Raw genomic sequence first — 14,919 nt, 5'->3', positions numbered from 1 at the left:
GATGTGAAGAATGCCTTCTTGCATGGTGATTTGCAAGAAGAAGTGTATATGGATCAGCCAGCAGGTTATGAAGATTTAGAGCATCCCACATATATGTGCAGGTTGAAGAATGCGCTCTATGGGCTCAAGCAAGCACCTAGAGCATGGTCTGACAAGATCAGAGAGTATCTTGTCAATATTGGCTTTTATGTTTCTGATGCTGATCACTCACTTTATGTGAGAAAGGGAGATGCAGATTTGGTCATCATAGTCATCTATGTGGATGAATTGATTATTACAGGTGATAGTGATAGTGGGATTGCTGAAGTTAAGGACTTTTTGAAAAAGTTTGACATGAAGGATTTAGGTGAGCTAAGGTACTTTCTTGGCATTGAGGTGATCAGATGTGATGATGGTATATGGCTATCCCAAAGACAGTACGGCTTGGATATGTTGTCCAAGTATGGTATGATAGCATGCAAACCACTTTCAATCCCATTGGAGCAAAATGTAAAGTTGAGTGCTGATGTTGGGGATGAGATAGAATACCCTACTATGTTTAGGAGGATAGTAGGGAGTTATGATCTACATGACCATTACAAGGCCAGACTTGAGCTACGCTATTGGTCTTGTGAGTCAGTTTATGCAAGTACCTAGAAAGCCACATTTGGATATAGCCTGACGCATATTGAGATATATGAAGTCCACATTACATCATGGACTTTTCTATAAGGCAGGTACAGATATGCAGGTGTTTGGATACACAGATGCAAATTGGGCTGGTAGTATGTCTAATAGAAGATCTACAGCAGATACATGTTCTCTCTTGGTAGTGCAGCAGTTACTTGGAGTAGCAAAAAGCAATCTACAGTTGCTTTGTCGAGTACAGAGGCTAAGTATAGAGGTACTGTTGTTGTAGCATGTGAGGTAGTATGGCTGCAAAAGTTATTGGCTGATTTAGATGTGCAGGTGGAAGGTCCAGTTGTCATTTATTGTGACAACATGAGCAGTATACATTTGGCTAGAAACCCTGTGTTCCATGCCAAGACAAAACATATTGAGGTACACTACCACTTTGTGAGAGAGAATGTACTAGCAGGTGAGATTGACTTGGTGTATGTCAACACACAGGATCAGATAGGTGACATCTTCACGAAGGCATTGGGTACAAAGAAGCTTCAAAAGTTTCGAAGCTTACTTGGAGTTGCAAAGATGCAATTGAGCTTGAGGGGGAGTGTTGAGATGACAAGCTCAACACATGCGGACATTGGTTAGATGGGTCCACACGTCTACATTTAGCACGTCGGTGGTCATTATGACTCTCACATGGCCACTGACTCATTACTTATTATATTCAGATTATTACACCTATTTACAACTGGCATAGTTATAGCGCCAATCGACTAGTGTAGTCGGTTACGCATTGTTTGACTTAGTAGGCCACTTTCCTTTATGTTATATATTATCTATACTTTGTGTACATTGTAAAGTGTGTGAAAGAAGAAGAAGAAATCAACAAGAAAACGTTTTGGCCTCCATCTCTCTTCTTGTCTCTTGAGTGAGCTTCTCCTTGTGCATTCTGTGTGTGTTTGGCGCAGCATCTTGAGCAAGTCCCCCCACCACGCGATTCGTGACACGTGTGGACTAGCCAAACTCCACAAGCACTAAGCATACCAAGAACTCCAAAAACACTACCAAAGATCCTAGTTTGCATGCCAAGCATCATAGCAATGTGACTAAACACTTGATTTTATATACCAACTACCATATCAAGATACGTCTATTTAAGCATTCACATATGTACCATGCATATTAAAAGAACCAATAATATGACCATCCATAGCATGAAACATAGATCTACTACTAAGGTATCCTAGGTGTCCCACATGTTGAGATATATAGCTTGTTATCCCAAAGGCAAAGTGTGCATTGCCAAACTTGTCATGCATAGTGGACCATGTCCGAAAGAAAAAATTTGCATCTATTCATTAGTTGTGTTTGGTGCACTTTGAGGCTATACCAAAATTGCATTCAATATTCGAAAAGTGTTAAAGAGTTTCTTCCTCCTTTTTATCCTCATAAACCATCTTCAATGATTGCATAAATTTAGTAAAACAAAAGGTCCTTGGTATGCTAAGATAAGGTACAATCATAAGACATTCATCACTACTTGAAGATATACTTATCGCATATTTCACAATTGAGAAAATTTCATCAATTTGCTTGCAATTTGGTTGGCAATCAAATGCCACATGCCCATGTACTCCACAAAGTTGATGTATCTTGGCAATCGAACCATGAAACTAGCCTTTCTTTCTAGGAAGGGTGATGAATCCCTAATTTACAAGTAATTGTACAAAGCAAGTTTCGCATAAATGAATAATATTTCAATTCATCACATTATCTTGGGTTAGGCTGTCCTCAAGAAAAGAGAATTGACCATTGATTAGCCCCAAACCCTAACACCCCTTGTGGTATTTCTTAAATCTTGATTTCAAAAACTGATAGATACAATAGAGAATGAAAGAGACTTTTAAAATTAGGAGGCCATGTGAGAAAAACGTCCCTCCAAGTTCCTTTAATGAAATCTTTTCCACTTCTAGCAAATTAAGGCCCAACTTTCGAAATTTCTAGAGTAATTTGTTATATATAGCCACCAACCACCCTAATCCACAATTTTCCCTTGATTTAAATCCTCAAGTATGCTAAATGGAGTCTTCTTATATTGAATGTAAGTCAACCTTGTTGTAGACCACCAAATCACTTCAAAATTGTTGTTAATTCTTTGATTTACATTAGCAATCCTTAATGCACGACCAATGCATGCATGCACACATCCCTAGGCAACCTCACAATAGTAGAACTTCAAGTATAATGTTTGGTATGGGAGAGAGAGAGTAGGAGAAAGAAATTTTAATTCTTCAAGGCCATGTAGACTTAGATTAATGCCTAGATTCATCTCATCTACCATAGAAGGTGCCCTAAATCAAATCATGTATTGCAAATTGTACCCCTTTTAGGTCTTTGCTCCAAAATGGCTAATAATTGTTGTTGTTACTCATGGAAGGTCACCCAAGTGCTATCCAACTATCCAAATTTGACTCCCTTACACATCAACCTTGAATTAAACTAGTCATGGTTGACTACCACATCAAAAACCTACCCATGTAAAATCAAATTTCCAACCATTCTTAATCTACCAAATTGAAACACTTGGTCCTATCCAAGTTGTGGCCAATGCCCAACTTCGATTCTAAATCTCTTAACCACAATGAACCTAAAAGTGTTTGTAATGACCACAACCTTAATCCAAGACATTCAATTATTTGACACTAACCTTTTGACACAACAAGGCATTCCCAAGGGCCAATCCAATGTCTCAAGACCAAATATAACCCAAGTACCCACTGGCACTTGTCCAACACCACTTTTGCCACTATCCCCTACTGCCTAAGCTAGTTTTGTGTAACACTATGACTCACATTTCCACTTGGATCTTACATCTACAGAACTTGATTTGCGCCTAGAGAAGGAAGCTAAAAAGTCACGACTACTTGACACAACACATGGTGGCAAGCCTATGAATGTACTACTTTTGATAGAAGCCAAGCGATGGTAGATTGCTCGACGACATCCGTAATGTGATAGCTCTGCCTTTAAAAAAACGGACTATGTTACGACCAATCGCCATGTCGCAAACTGCAAGTTGTGGGAACAAACTGTGAGCCAGGTAAGGCCAATCATCTCATTGCCTAGTAAAGGAAGGTCTTGCCACAATGTATCGCAAACACAAGAGACCCAAACAAGAAAGGGGTTAACAACCAACGCAGTGACTCGATCAACAACACAACACGATGAAGATGAGTGAGGATTGTTTCCCATAGCAAACATGAAGGGCTACTATAACCACGCGTAAAGGCGGTGGAAGAAGATCAACTGGAAAAGGTATTGAAAAGCAAGCTTATCCCAAACTATGGCAATGGAACTTCAACTCAATAGCATGGGTAGCACATGAGCTCTAGTACCATGTTCGAATGGCAGAGAAGGAAAGAAGTCAAAAACTCAAAAGTTAAAGAATTTCCACAAATGAAATAAGTAATGACGAGAGAAGATGGCAAGCCCAAGCAAGTGCAAGAAACAATGAGCCGCTTTCGTGTTGGCGCTTAACAGCAAATTAAGTCATAAATGAGGGTATTGTACTTTAAGAGAGGGCAACAAACCCACAATATGTTATTTATGTCAACAGGCAAGATATGAAGCGCACCAATGACCTATAAAAAAACCCTAAGTGTGTGACCTGAAAAGTCTAAATGGACCAAGTGTTTCAACCACACACCAACACGCCAAAATGGACAAAATGACCAAACCAACCACCAATAGATAACATGTCAAAGCTTCTACGCTCTTTCCAAATCCTTTACCTAGCAAATTAGGAACAAGAACATGTCATGCTTAGCTAGGAAATCCACCCTTGACTACAAGGATTTGAGTTTAGCGTAGAATAGGGCCATGAACATCAAGATCCGTCTATTAGAAGAGCCAATCAACATACAAGATGATTTGTAACCCCATTGCCATGAAAAAAGATTAAAAGGATAAATGGTGGAAGCCAATAACTTAAGAGAGCCTTCTCAAAGGAGACTCCAATAAATATTAGGCACAATCAAGATGCTCCTCAACAAGGTTAAGCAAGTGCAAAGAAACCCTCAGCATATGCATCAATATGCTACAACCCCTTTGTGTACTAGGATGACAGCCATAAAGTTTTGGACAACTCATACAAGTGGGAGTTGGTCTTCACCCCCTTGCTAAGAGAGAGCATTTGGTACAATTGCCAACAACCCAACCCCACCGCATATCACATTAACTACTCTCCTTGCAAATCTAAGGGTAAGGAGAGCCTATTAATCTCTTCAGCATTAAAATTATTGTCTCTCAATGTTATGAACCCCACCCTACAAGCAACCATCCTTGCTCCGGCAGCAAAACCAAGCCAAAACAACCCCATATAAAATAAGTTTAAAAACCATTGAAGCATTAGAACATGCCACAAATATCAGCCATCATAAACACTAGCTCGTGTCAACCTATTGAACAATAACAAAAGTTTTGATAACTTTTGAATCATCAAGCTTGGCCTCAAGCAATCAAATGGCCCACATCTAGATGTAAACTAGCACCCCAGACCCTGGAGGGAATTGCTAACATGCATACACCTCAGAATAGGCAAATCAACTCCAATTGCGCAAATCCACTTCAATTGCTTCATGTTCTACTAAAGTTTCATTGTGCAAAGATCTTAGGTGCATTAGCTCACATGCAAACAACATGAACCATTCTTCCACATTACCATTTCCCATCTCCATTGAAGTTTGCATGTTTAAAACCTCTCATGCTCCTGCTGCTATCCACCAAGCATAAGCTTGGGCAGCAGCAAGACTTAGAGGAGCAACTTTTGGGACACACAAGGTAGATACTTGCATTTCAGGTGATTCTTGTATACCTCAGAGAAACTGTACCAGACTAATTCTCACGTTTTATACAGAAAGCAGAAAAAATCACTCTAATCCCCTGGTTTGCAATTTGGACTGACCAGCACCAAGTGAGAGTTTAGCCCAAAGTTGTCCAAGAGGTAAGACAAGGTGTAATTACATTGTTGGTCTCTCCCACGAGCAAGTCATCTATAGATCTGAATAAGAGGACGGATTTCCTAAACTTCGGATTGAGAAAGCCAAGTTGGCATGGCAAATAGTAAATCAAAAGAGGAGCCAGAGCACTTAGGAAACAGAGATTCAAGAGATATAGCAGGCAACCCCGTCGTTCAAGCTTTAACTGATGCCATGGGGAATAGCCACAAATAAGCTACAAACTACAGTCCAAACAAAGTAGGCTAGTATCTGCCATCAGCCACAAGGGGTCCTTTCTATATATATAGTTAAGAGCTATCAATTAAGCACATTATATGGGACTAAGGAGGGATTATAAGAGTAAGAAAAGACCAATGAACTCAAATGAAAAGACAGGGCCTCGACACAGTCTAAGTTGGAAACAAACTCTGCTTGGAAGACTGCAGAATCCAAACGAGTTAGTCTTATAGTCTGGGCAGTACTAGGACATATGCTGAGTAGGTCTGTATAGCTTTGAGAAAAATGGAGAAACATGTGTACTGCTCAGGAAAGGATCAACTTCTTTAACTCAGTCAAGAAACTGCTTCTAAAGCTTATCCTCAACTCTTTAGAGATGATGCAAATATCTATTCCTATGACAAGTTGACAAGCTCTGGATTATGTATTTAGTTTCAAAAAGTTGTACATGGCACTACAGTTAGCTTGATATATAGATGAGAACGTGCCAGTAGAAAGTTCAAGTTATTCTGACCACAGGTGAAAATCCCGTCTTTAAATTCCCTATTCACAACAGTTGGACATCGGAACAATGTGCTTCACAAAATAGGTAAACATTCCAAAACAAACATGATGTGTGAAAGCCACCAGCAGCTTGGAAACTTTGCACCGGCCCTACCAAGTTACAAAGATTCATCTATCACATTACTATAAGGAAATGTATCTATACAACTGAACAAGGAGCAACAATAGTAAAATCCCCGTGAAAGTTTCCAGGCCTCTGAGATCATCATAAAGGGACATCTTTTCTTCACCCACTAGTAATCTAGTAATAGTAAGGTCACCACAGAACTAGGCTGCAATGCATAATAAATTCCCTCATACCTGCATTAACCACTGAACACATGCAAACTACAAGACTCATTATTGCTGTCCAAACATGAGTGCAACAAATGTACAGAAAATATGCCCATCCTCTTCGTAGTAATGACCAAAAATTAAGTAAAGTCTGCACTACCCCTGCACAGCAACAGTTCATTTTTCAAGCCAATCCACTAGAAGTACATTTCCCTATTTACAGTGCAAACTTGAATAGATGATAAATCCAGGCTGCACTTAACAGGCACAATAATAGACCTGCCACAATACTATAAGTTAGGTTGAAGTCCCTGTAAGTGTTGGGATATCGGAACAAACTTGACGAACATAAACAAGTCTTATGGAAAGCACGGCCATCCTCTTTAAACTAATGAGCATAATTAGCAAAGTCCAGTATGACCTACCCCTCCATAGCAACACTTCATTATGCAAGCAAACCTAATAGAGGTACATATGCCCTATATACAGTGCATACTTGAATAAATGATAAATCAAGGCTGAACTTAATCAGCCACAAAAATAGACCCGCCTTGTTACTTGGAAGTCAGGCTAAAGTCCCTAATGAGTATTGGGACAAACAAGTCTCGTGTTTTTAAGCATCAGCTCTTAAGAGCCCCAAAAGAGTTCAAAATGCTCAAGAGCCTTTTATGATATATCTTTTATTGCTGCGCACACTGCACCCTAGGACCAGAAGGTTCATCTTCCTCCTCATATGCTTCATGGGCAGCCTGCTGCTTCCTCCTCATCTCCTCCTCAATGTTGACATCTTGCAAAATTGTTTCTTCACACTCATCAAGCTCCATCTCTGTCATTTCAGGCTCAGGCCTAGAAGGTAAGATTCCCTCCAATGCACGGCACTGATCTGGGGTAAGAGAACCAGATTCAGGAAAATCTACAGAGAAATGAATGTAAAGCTTCCCCTTCATGAAAGGTCTCTGATAACAAGGCATCCCTTCATCATTGATAGCCTTAAATTGACCTGCCAAGTCACATTGTTGAACAAAATGTTTAGAGAAAAACACTCTAAGTTGCTCAGAAATTCTGAAAGCCTCACACCCCCAAAAGAACAAAAGAGGCAATTACTCTCATATATGTTACATGGACTCTCCGTCATGCTGACAAAATTTATGTAAACAGTTCAGATAAAATTGCATTCGTAAGAGATATAATCTAGGCATAACTACAGTTAGGGCAAAAACTGTCTGACCATCAAACAACATGCCTTTCGCAAGTTAACAAATTCAACCAACCATGGACAGATAGAAAACCTGAGGGTTGCACATTCAGAAGCCTCATGATTAAGGGATAGATGTTCTTGGTTAGTTGTATGCAGGAATTAAAAGCATCTTCAGCCTCATTTGTGAGGCCCTTTCATGAAGCATTTGGCTCTGAGGGTTAGCAAGATAAAGCATTGGTCGACACTGAATAACCAGTGGCAGGGCACATACATCTTACAGGCCCAGGGAAAACCCACAAAAAGAAACAAGGGCCCACAACTGCCGGCAAGCATTCCCTAATTAATGCCTTTTTCTTCTCTTGGAATTACATCAGAGAGGATCCCCCAATTGCAAAATGTAAAGTTCAGCTGCATTATTTTCCAGACTTTTTTCTACCTGAATTGTACATTCATAAGAATGTCAAGGCAATCTTGTTTGAATCTGCTGAAACCATGAGCAAGGATGAGAGCCCTTTTCTGTTCACATAAAGTCAAATACTACTGATTCAAGCTTCTTTGTGCTATAAGAAATCTAGGATTTTAACTAAACTAAGTGTTGGGTTAGCTGTGCATCACCCTTCATGTTTTGAGCAGAGGTATGCTGCATTAGATACAGGGAAGTTGAGAAGTCTTACTCAATTTGAGGCCCTCAAATACTTTACCCTATAATATAGATTGCAGTCATGTGTGATGTGCCTATGCCATAACAATCATGCTCCAGGCAATGATGATTGCATTGAGACAGCTTTCTTGTGCAGCGCAGGAGGCTTTCCAGCCCATGCTTCCTCAGGACAAGCATATTCCAGAACCACTTGAAGAATATCTGCACCCACTTCATTATTACGTGAGATGCAGTTGATGTTGCAGAACCTTACTTGTGTGGGACGCTCTCAGTGCTGCTGATTGCATCCTTCTCATCTATGTTGGTAATAAGATCAATAACCACCTAATTCCGCCACTTAGCACTCAAATAAAGGGCTGGTTGCTTTGTGATAGAATGTCGCCTGCCATTATCATCTTGGAGCATCAAAATAATTATTGGGACTAAAGTGAGGTCACAAGGTGGAACAAGGAAGGACACTATGAGGGGGAGTTGTAACACAGCTCATCACCCACTTTAAAGAGAAGAAGACACCATTGCAGCCTCTAGAAAGGAGGGAAACTTCTTCAAATTGAGCTCACTGGCTCCTTGACCATCAATTGTCGAATGGTAGGAGATGTTCCCAACAATGGGAGGCACTTGAATACAAGGTTCCCCACATACTAATGACCAAATCTTGAGTGTTGAGGAAATTCAAGCAGAGGGGCAAGATTAGTTGCAGAATAGATCAAAAATCAGAGAGGAACCCAACAGTTACTGTCATTAGTGGCAACTGAATATGAGGAAGAAATTGGTGAAGTATGGCCTTAAAGAAGCCATCTAAGACTCTGTGATCCCAACTAGTACTACAAAGCTAGTTCTTTAAGGACAAACAAGGCTCAGGCATGCAAGATGAGTTGAAGCAAAGGAAACCGCATGATCTACACTCACACGTGTGTGTGTGTGTGTGTGTGTGTGTGTAACCTGAATGGGAACTGAGAACTGTCTACTGAGCACAATGGGAGTCTCTCTCAGCATGAAAGCCACAGGTCAACCTAATGAATAATTTCAAGCATAAATCATAAACTCAGGCATTAAAAATGGAATGTGTAGGAAGCAAGGAAATTTTTACTTGCAATTTTGCATATCAAAATGCTACTAAGCATTCCTGGATAATCACTTCATTGTAGGATGCAAGCCTAAGAGGCAACGAGCAATGTCAGAATTAAGCACGCACACATGTTAGGAAACTAGTGAAACCAATAGAAGCAAGTAAAGCCCGACAAATTGAACATAGCCAAACTAGCGGAGGCAAATAGGCTCACAAAGCTAACCAACATGGTAGTTTAAACCATCTTAGTGCCTCTAACTTTGCACAACCCAACTTAGTAGAACATTTGGATCAATAAATACGACAACAAAGAATGTGAAAGATATGTCCTGATCAAACAAGGTTAATATTAAAATCTCACAGGACTATTCTAACTAAACCTGAAGTAAATTCCTAGACACAGATATCATTTTCTGAATAAAACCAATCTTGTGACACTACTCCATAACTTTTTTAACAGCAGCCATTAAACCAGTCCGGCACAAGTTGATTGAGAACTAACTAAGAAATTCATACTCGAGCAAGTCTTCAAGAACATCTACAACTCAAAGAAATGCAAGTAAATGCACCAATCACAAAGAATATACAAGATTTCCAAACTCAGGTATCTTTCAGCTCTAATTCTTGAAATTACACCTAAATAATCAAAATATCAGCATTCAATGTGGCCGAGTCCAAAGTGCAAGGCCAAGGAACATAAGGCTCGTCAGAACCAGCAGACTATTCCATGCAAGATCTTCAACAGAAAGCACAAACTGTTGCAATAAAAACTTGTCCATGCACGAGCCAACTTCACCATAAGAAAAAAACAAGTAGGCAAACCTGGTTTTACAATCTCCCCAGGGGATGACTTAATAAGCAGTTGTCGAGAGTCAAGATGACTCAAAACAAATTGGAAGCCACAAAGAGCCTCTGTTAGGTTCAAAGTGTGCTCAACAAAAAGATCATCGCCCTTTCTCTTGAATTTTGGATGCTCCTTGAGTTGGAGGACAAATACAATGTCACCGGTAACAGTATCAGGCTGCACAAAGTCATAACTAGTCACCTTTGAGCACCTACGCAAATATGTGCACATGCTTAGGTCTATCTATCCATTCCAAAAAAATAGAAGCAGCCACCTACCGCCTCATCAGCTTCACCAGGGAAAGTGATCCTTTGCCCATGTTGCATTCCCTTTTCTACGTGCACTTCCAGCATCTTCTTATCTTGCACTACCTTTTCACCTTTACATTGCACACATCTGTCTTTCTCACTGATAGTTTCCCCTGCAAGACAACAAAAATGTTCAACTTACTGCAACCCACACTTTGAGTTACCAATGTAAATGCTGAGACTGCTTTACCTGAGCCTTTGCAGTCTGGACACACATGCTGCATTTGTTGTATCATGCTAGGGCCCAGCTGCCTGATTGAAACTTTCATCCCTGATCCTTGACAACCGGCACATTTCATAGAGGAACCAGTTTTTGAACCTTTGCTGCATGTATACATAAGTCAAATTGGAACAAACAATGCATCAGAAAACTCCACCATGGAGCGGTCAGCAATTTCAAAACATGACTGATCTTACCCTTTACATTTAGGGCATATAATATTTCTTGATAATGACAACTTCTTAGAGGTCCCATTGTATAGATCTTCAAGTGACACCTTCAAAGGATGTACGACATCCTCCCCTCGCCTCTGCCTTCTCCCACCTCGACTGCTGCCACCTGCTGGGAGAGGCTCTTATCAAGATGTGAACTTGCACAGCTAAAACAGGCACACAGATTGAAACAATAACAAGTTGTAGAAGTCTCACCTCCAAAGGGGCTGGCTCCTCCGAAAAAGGACTCAAATATGTCAAATGGATTGTGACCACCACCACCTCCACCCATTCCTTCCTTAATGGCATCCTCACCATACTGGTCATAGATTTCTCTTTTTTCGGGGTCACTTAAGACCTCATAAGCTTGAGCTAATTCTTTAAACTGCAGTCCACAGGAGAGTCAGCCAGGTTTATGTAGCTACATCCAAACTTGTCGCATCAAAGACAATAGAAATGGATGCAATACTCAAAGTATTTAGGACGAGCGATACCTTCCAAAGCAGTAAATAGGATTGCCTACTCAAACTAGCAAGACGAACAATCAGGTGCTATTCTACATATGGCTATACCTCTCAAGTCTAGGTCACAATGCTACAAAACCATTAGTTGTAAAAAGAGCTCAATCACACGAAGAAACGCAACGGACCACCTATTCCAGTCTGTATGTGTTACAAACGCCAAAAGAAGCGGATCTAGGGCTCATTATTTAGGAAGCATCCAAGTGGATACTGAGCCGATCCTTCCCTGGCATATGAAAGTTACAAATGCAAATAAACGGCAGCATCTGTCATGATAATACTACGCTTCGGGTGAAGCCAGGACTAACCTTCTCAGGATCTCCCCCTTTGTCCGGGTGGTTCTTGATGGCGGCCTTGCGGTAAGCTTTCTTCAGCTCATCAGCTGAGGCAGTCTTGCTAACGCCGAGGATATCATAGTACCTTGTGTTGTCGCTCTTCTTAGGAGCGCGGCCGAACATGGCGATGAGAGCAGAAAATCACGACTTGGACAGATCGATCCGCTGCGACGGGCAGGACGCTCGAATGCGGACACCGGGATGCTGATGGCAGTGCGATCTACAAGCTTGAAGCACAAAACGGCGGGCAGGACGAGGCCTGCACTAGGTCTGAAGCTCCGGGCTATGGCTGACGAAAAAGAGAGGGCAACGGAATGCGGGGGCAAAAGAGAAGAAAGAGTCGCCTGAACCCCCGACGCAATCTGGGCCGTCCGATCGCGCGGGTGGATCGACGGTTGCCCTTATCTCCTGTCGGAGCTAAAGTTTGGTACAAGAGTTCTCATTGTGGGTGAAGAAATCACAATAGGCTCCTAAGGGTGGTGCCACACATTGCTACTCGACCAGACACTCGCATCTACCCTAATGACATTTATTAGCATTGGGCTGAAGAAATCACAATAGCCTCCTAAGGGTGGTGCCACACATTGCTACTCGACCAAACACTCGCATCTACTCTAATGACATTTTTTAACATTAGGCTGACGCTTGCAGCCATGTTTAGAATGTTTTCATCAATATGAGATTAATCGATGTCTCTACATTAAAAAATAAGTTCTATATTCTTTGACTACAATGCTAGTGCTGCATGGAGTAACTTATTCTAGAAATTGTAACTATTTACTTAATGAATCACATTAATCTTACCAGTTTAAAGTTGCTTTTAGCCATATTTATGCAAAATGAATGTGTGTCTTTTCAACTATGTATGAGAACTCAATGTGTGTTTCTTAATGTGTGCTATTAATCTTGCTTAATTGTATTTTTTTTTAACCGTGTCTACGAAAAATGAAACAACTCTTATAAAGTATGTAACATCAGATGAACAATGCTCACAAGTTTTTGAAGCTAATTAGATTTAGCTGGAAACTTGTCATGCAGTCTGCGACTTCGTGTTGACGAAGAGTACCTTGCAGTACCTAAAATCAAAAAATAGAAAGTTGCTTGGTCAAAGTTTGAGATGTAGTGGCTTTCATATTTCACTAATTTTTTTAGTTAAGAATCAACTTATAACTTTGTAAGAGCATATCAATAACACAATAAACACATAAACATACTATACAAATAGCATGTCGAGAAGTTGGCACATGTCTCTTTGTTGTCTTGTAATTATGGGGGAAGGTGTCCTTCCCCCATCTTTCGAGACGATATGTGCTCTTTTTTGCTTTTATTTACTTTCCTTTACTATTCATTATGATAGAAAGGAAAAAAACTAGTAAATAACCTTGTGAAACATTATATGTATGAAGTTGGCTTTGGTAAAGTGAAACCTTCAATTATGAGACAAAATTGAATGAGCAAATTGGATTTATTCCAAGCATAACAATAATTAGTTTTATGCTCAAAATTAATTACAACCAATAATGAAATATTTAATGATAAATAATTAGGTAACTGAATAACTACATCTCTAGCTCTCTCACTCACACACTCTCTACTTGATATCATTGACTAATGCACCACCAACACATGTGCTCTATCACTAATTAGTTAATTAACTACAACACTAGCTATCACTAACTAATTAACTATGACACTAGATATTGGTCATCATTGGTTAAATAACTAATATGTTAAGTAGTTAATTGACTAATTAATCATTAATTGATATTAATTAATTGGCTTTTAACTAGTTAACTAAATTAAAGAGTCAAGTTATACCTAATTAGTTATTAGCTAACTAAGTAAACAATAAATAGTTAACAAATTAGTTTATGAACTAATTAACTAATTTGTGTTCACATTTACACACATATGCTCTACTAAATACAGACATTGTCTCTTACTAAGTAGTTAATTAACTATAACACTAGCCATCACTAACTAATGAATTGATAGAATTCACTCTTATGACTAGCTAACAGAACTAATGGTGAAATTAAGGATTGCCTATCAAATACTATTGAATACCATTAACTACATTACTAACTATATATCTTTCTACTCCTCTAACTTTAACTATATCGGCCAATTTATCCTCATCCAACTCTCTCACCACCACCTCCCTCTTCTTCTTGCTCCTTTAAACTTAAAATTTAAACCTTCCAATGAGCACATCATTCGTATCCTTATAGCTAGAACATTGAGAAGAATAAATACATACAAGTAGCTCCAATGGAATGCTAATGGCTCCATGATCATGGTACCCCTTGCAATAAATGAGAGCATGCAGCTATAGCCCTTAATAGTACTTCACAAGCTTTTTCTAACTAAAAGTGCAGGATCCCAAAGATTAAGAATCAATATAAAATTTGAATGAACCAACATAATTATTAATAAATGTAGATTTTTCATGTTACATCTGTGTGTGTGTGTGTGTGTGCGTGCGTGCGTGCGTGCATGCGTGCACACGCGTGCACACACACCCCTCTTCCCCCATCAATGCTACATTGACCTGGCGTGGAGATGCCTATGACCTTGTTTGCAACCACATATTTCCAAAACAAATATGCTTTTGGTGTATAATTCCCTGCTTGGCGTTATGATATGCCTTGCTTGCAATAATGGAAGGGAGAAGAGGTCCACACCACCTCATTGAAGTCCTTTTTCGATTCCTCCACCCCCACCACATTAAGAAGAGGCTACCCATCACCAACAATGAGTGAAAAGTCCATGACATGGCTCAGGAGGGGGACAAGTTGGGCACTATTGTTTTGATCGATAATGTGAGTGGCTAGGTCCCCTTTATTCATCTCGTATCTCAAGCCTAATAGC

The 14,919-nt window shown here is 39.9% G+C and overlaps 1 protein-coding gene across 2 annotated transcripts; it reads right to left on the bottom strand.

Moving 5' to 3' along the window:
- Window positions 1-7,039: 7,039 nt before the first annotated feature.
- LOC148017211 (dnaJ protein homolog) lies at window positions 7,040-12,363 on the bottom strand. 2 transcript variants are annotated; one of them, XM_087663430.1, is made up of 7 exons: window positions 12,022-12,363; window positions 11,409-11,577; window positions 11,178-11,322; window positions 10,951-11,084; window positions 10,731-10,873; window positions 10,431-10,629; window positions 7,040-7,680 (listed from the first exon to the last, which is right to left on the bottom strand). In XM_087663430.1, exons 1-7 carry the CDS (start codon window positions 12,169-12,171, stop codon window positions 7,361-7,363), a joined length of 1,260 nt encoding a protein of 419 aa, XP_087519556.1. In that variant the 5' UTR covers window positions 12,172-12,363; the 3' UTR covers window positions 7,040-7,360. The 2 variants fall into 2 exon arrangements, with proteins under 2 accessions (XP_087519556.1, XP_087519557.1); XM_087663431.1 differs by having other exon boundaries at window positions 11,178-11,319.
- Window positions 12,364-14,919: the final 2,556 nt, after the last annotated feature.

Source organism: Lygodium microphyllum, chromosome 22 (genome assembly GCF_053477565.2).
Source record: "Lygodium microphyllum isolate KBCC chromosome 22, Lygodium_microphyllum_v1.1.10, whole genome shotgun sequence".
Taxonomy (NCBI): domain Eukaryota; kingdom Viridiplantae; phylum Streptophyta; class Polypodiopsida; order Schizaeales; family Lygodiaceae; genus Lygodium; species Lygodium microphyllum.
Note: the sequence above shows the minus strand (reverse complement) of the source record. Positions and strands in the feature narration are given on the sequence as shown.

Coding starts and splice junctions, on each gene's coding strand:
- LOC148017211 (XM_087663430.1), bottom strand. CDS start 12,171: ATGTTCGGCCGCGCTCCTAAGAAGAGCGACAACACAAGGTACTATGAT. Junction 11,085..11,177: donor ATATGCCCTAAATGTAAAGG/GTAAGATCAGTC, acceptor GTATACATGCAG/CAAAGGTTCAAAAACTGGTT. Junction 10,630..10,730: donor CTGGTGAAGCTGATGAGGCG/GTAGGTGGCTGC, acceptor GACTTTGTGCAG/CCTGATACTGTTACCGGTGA.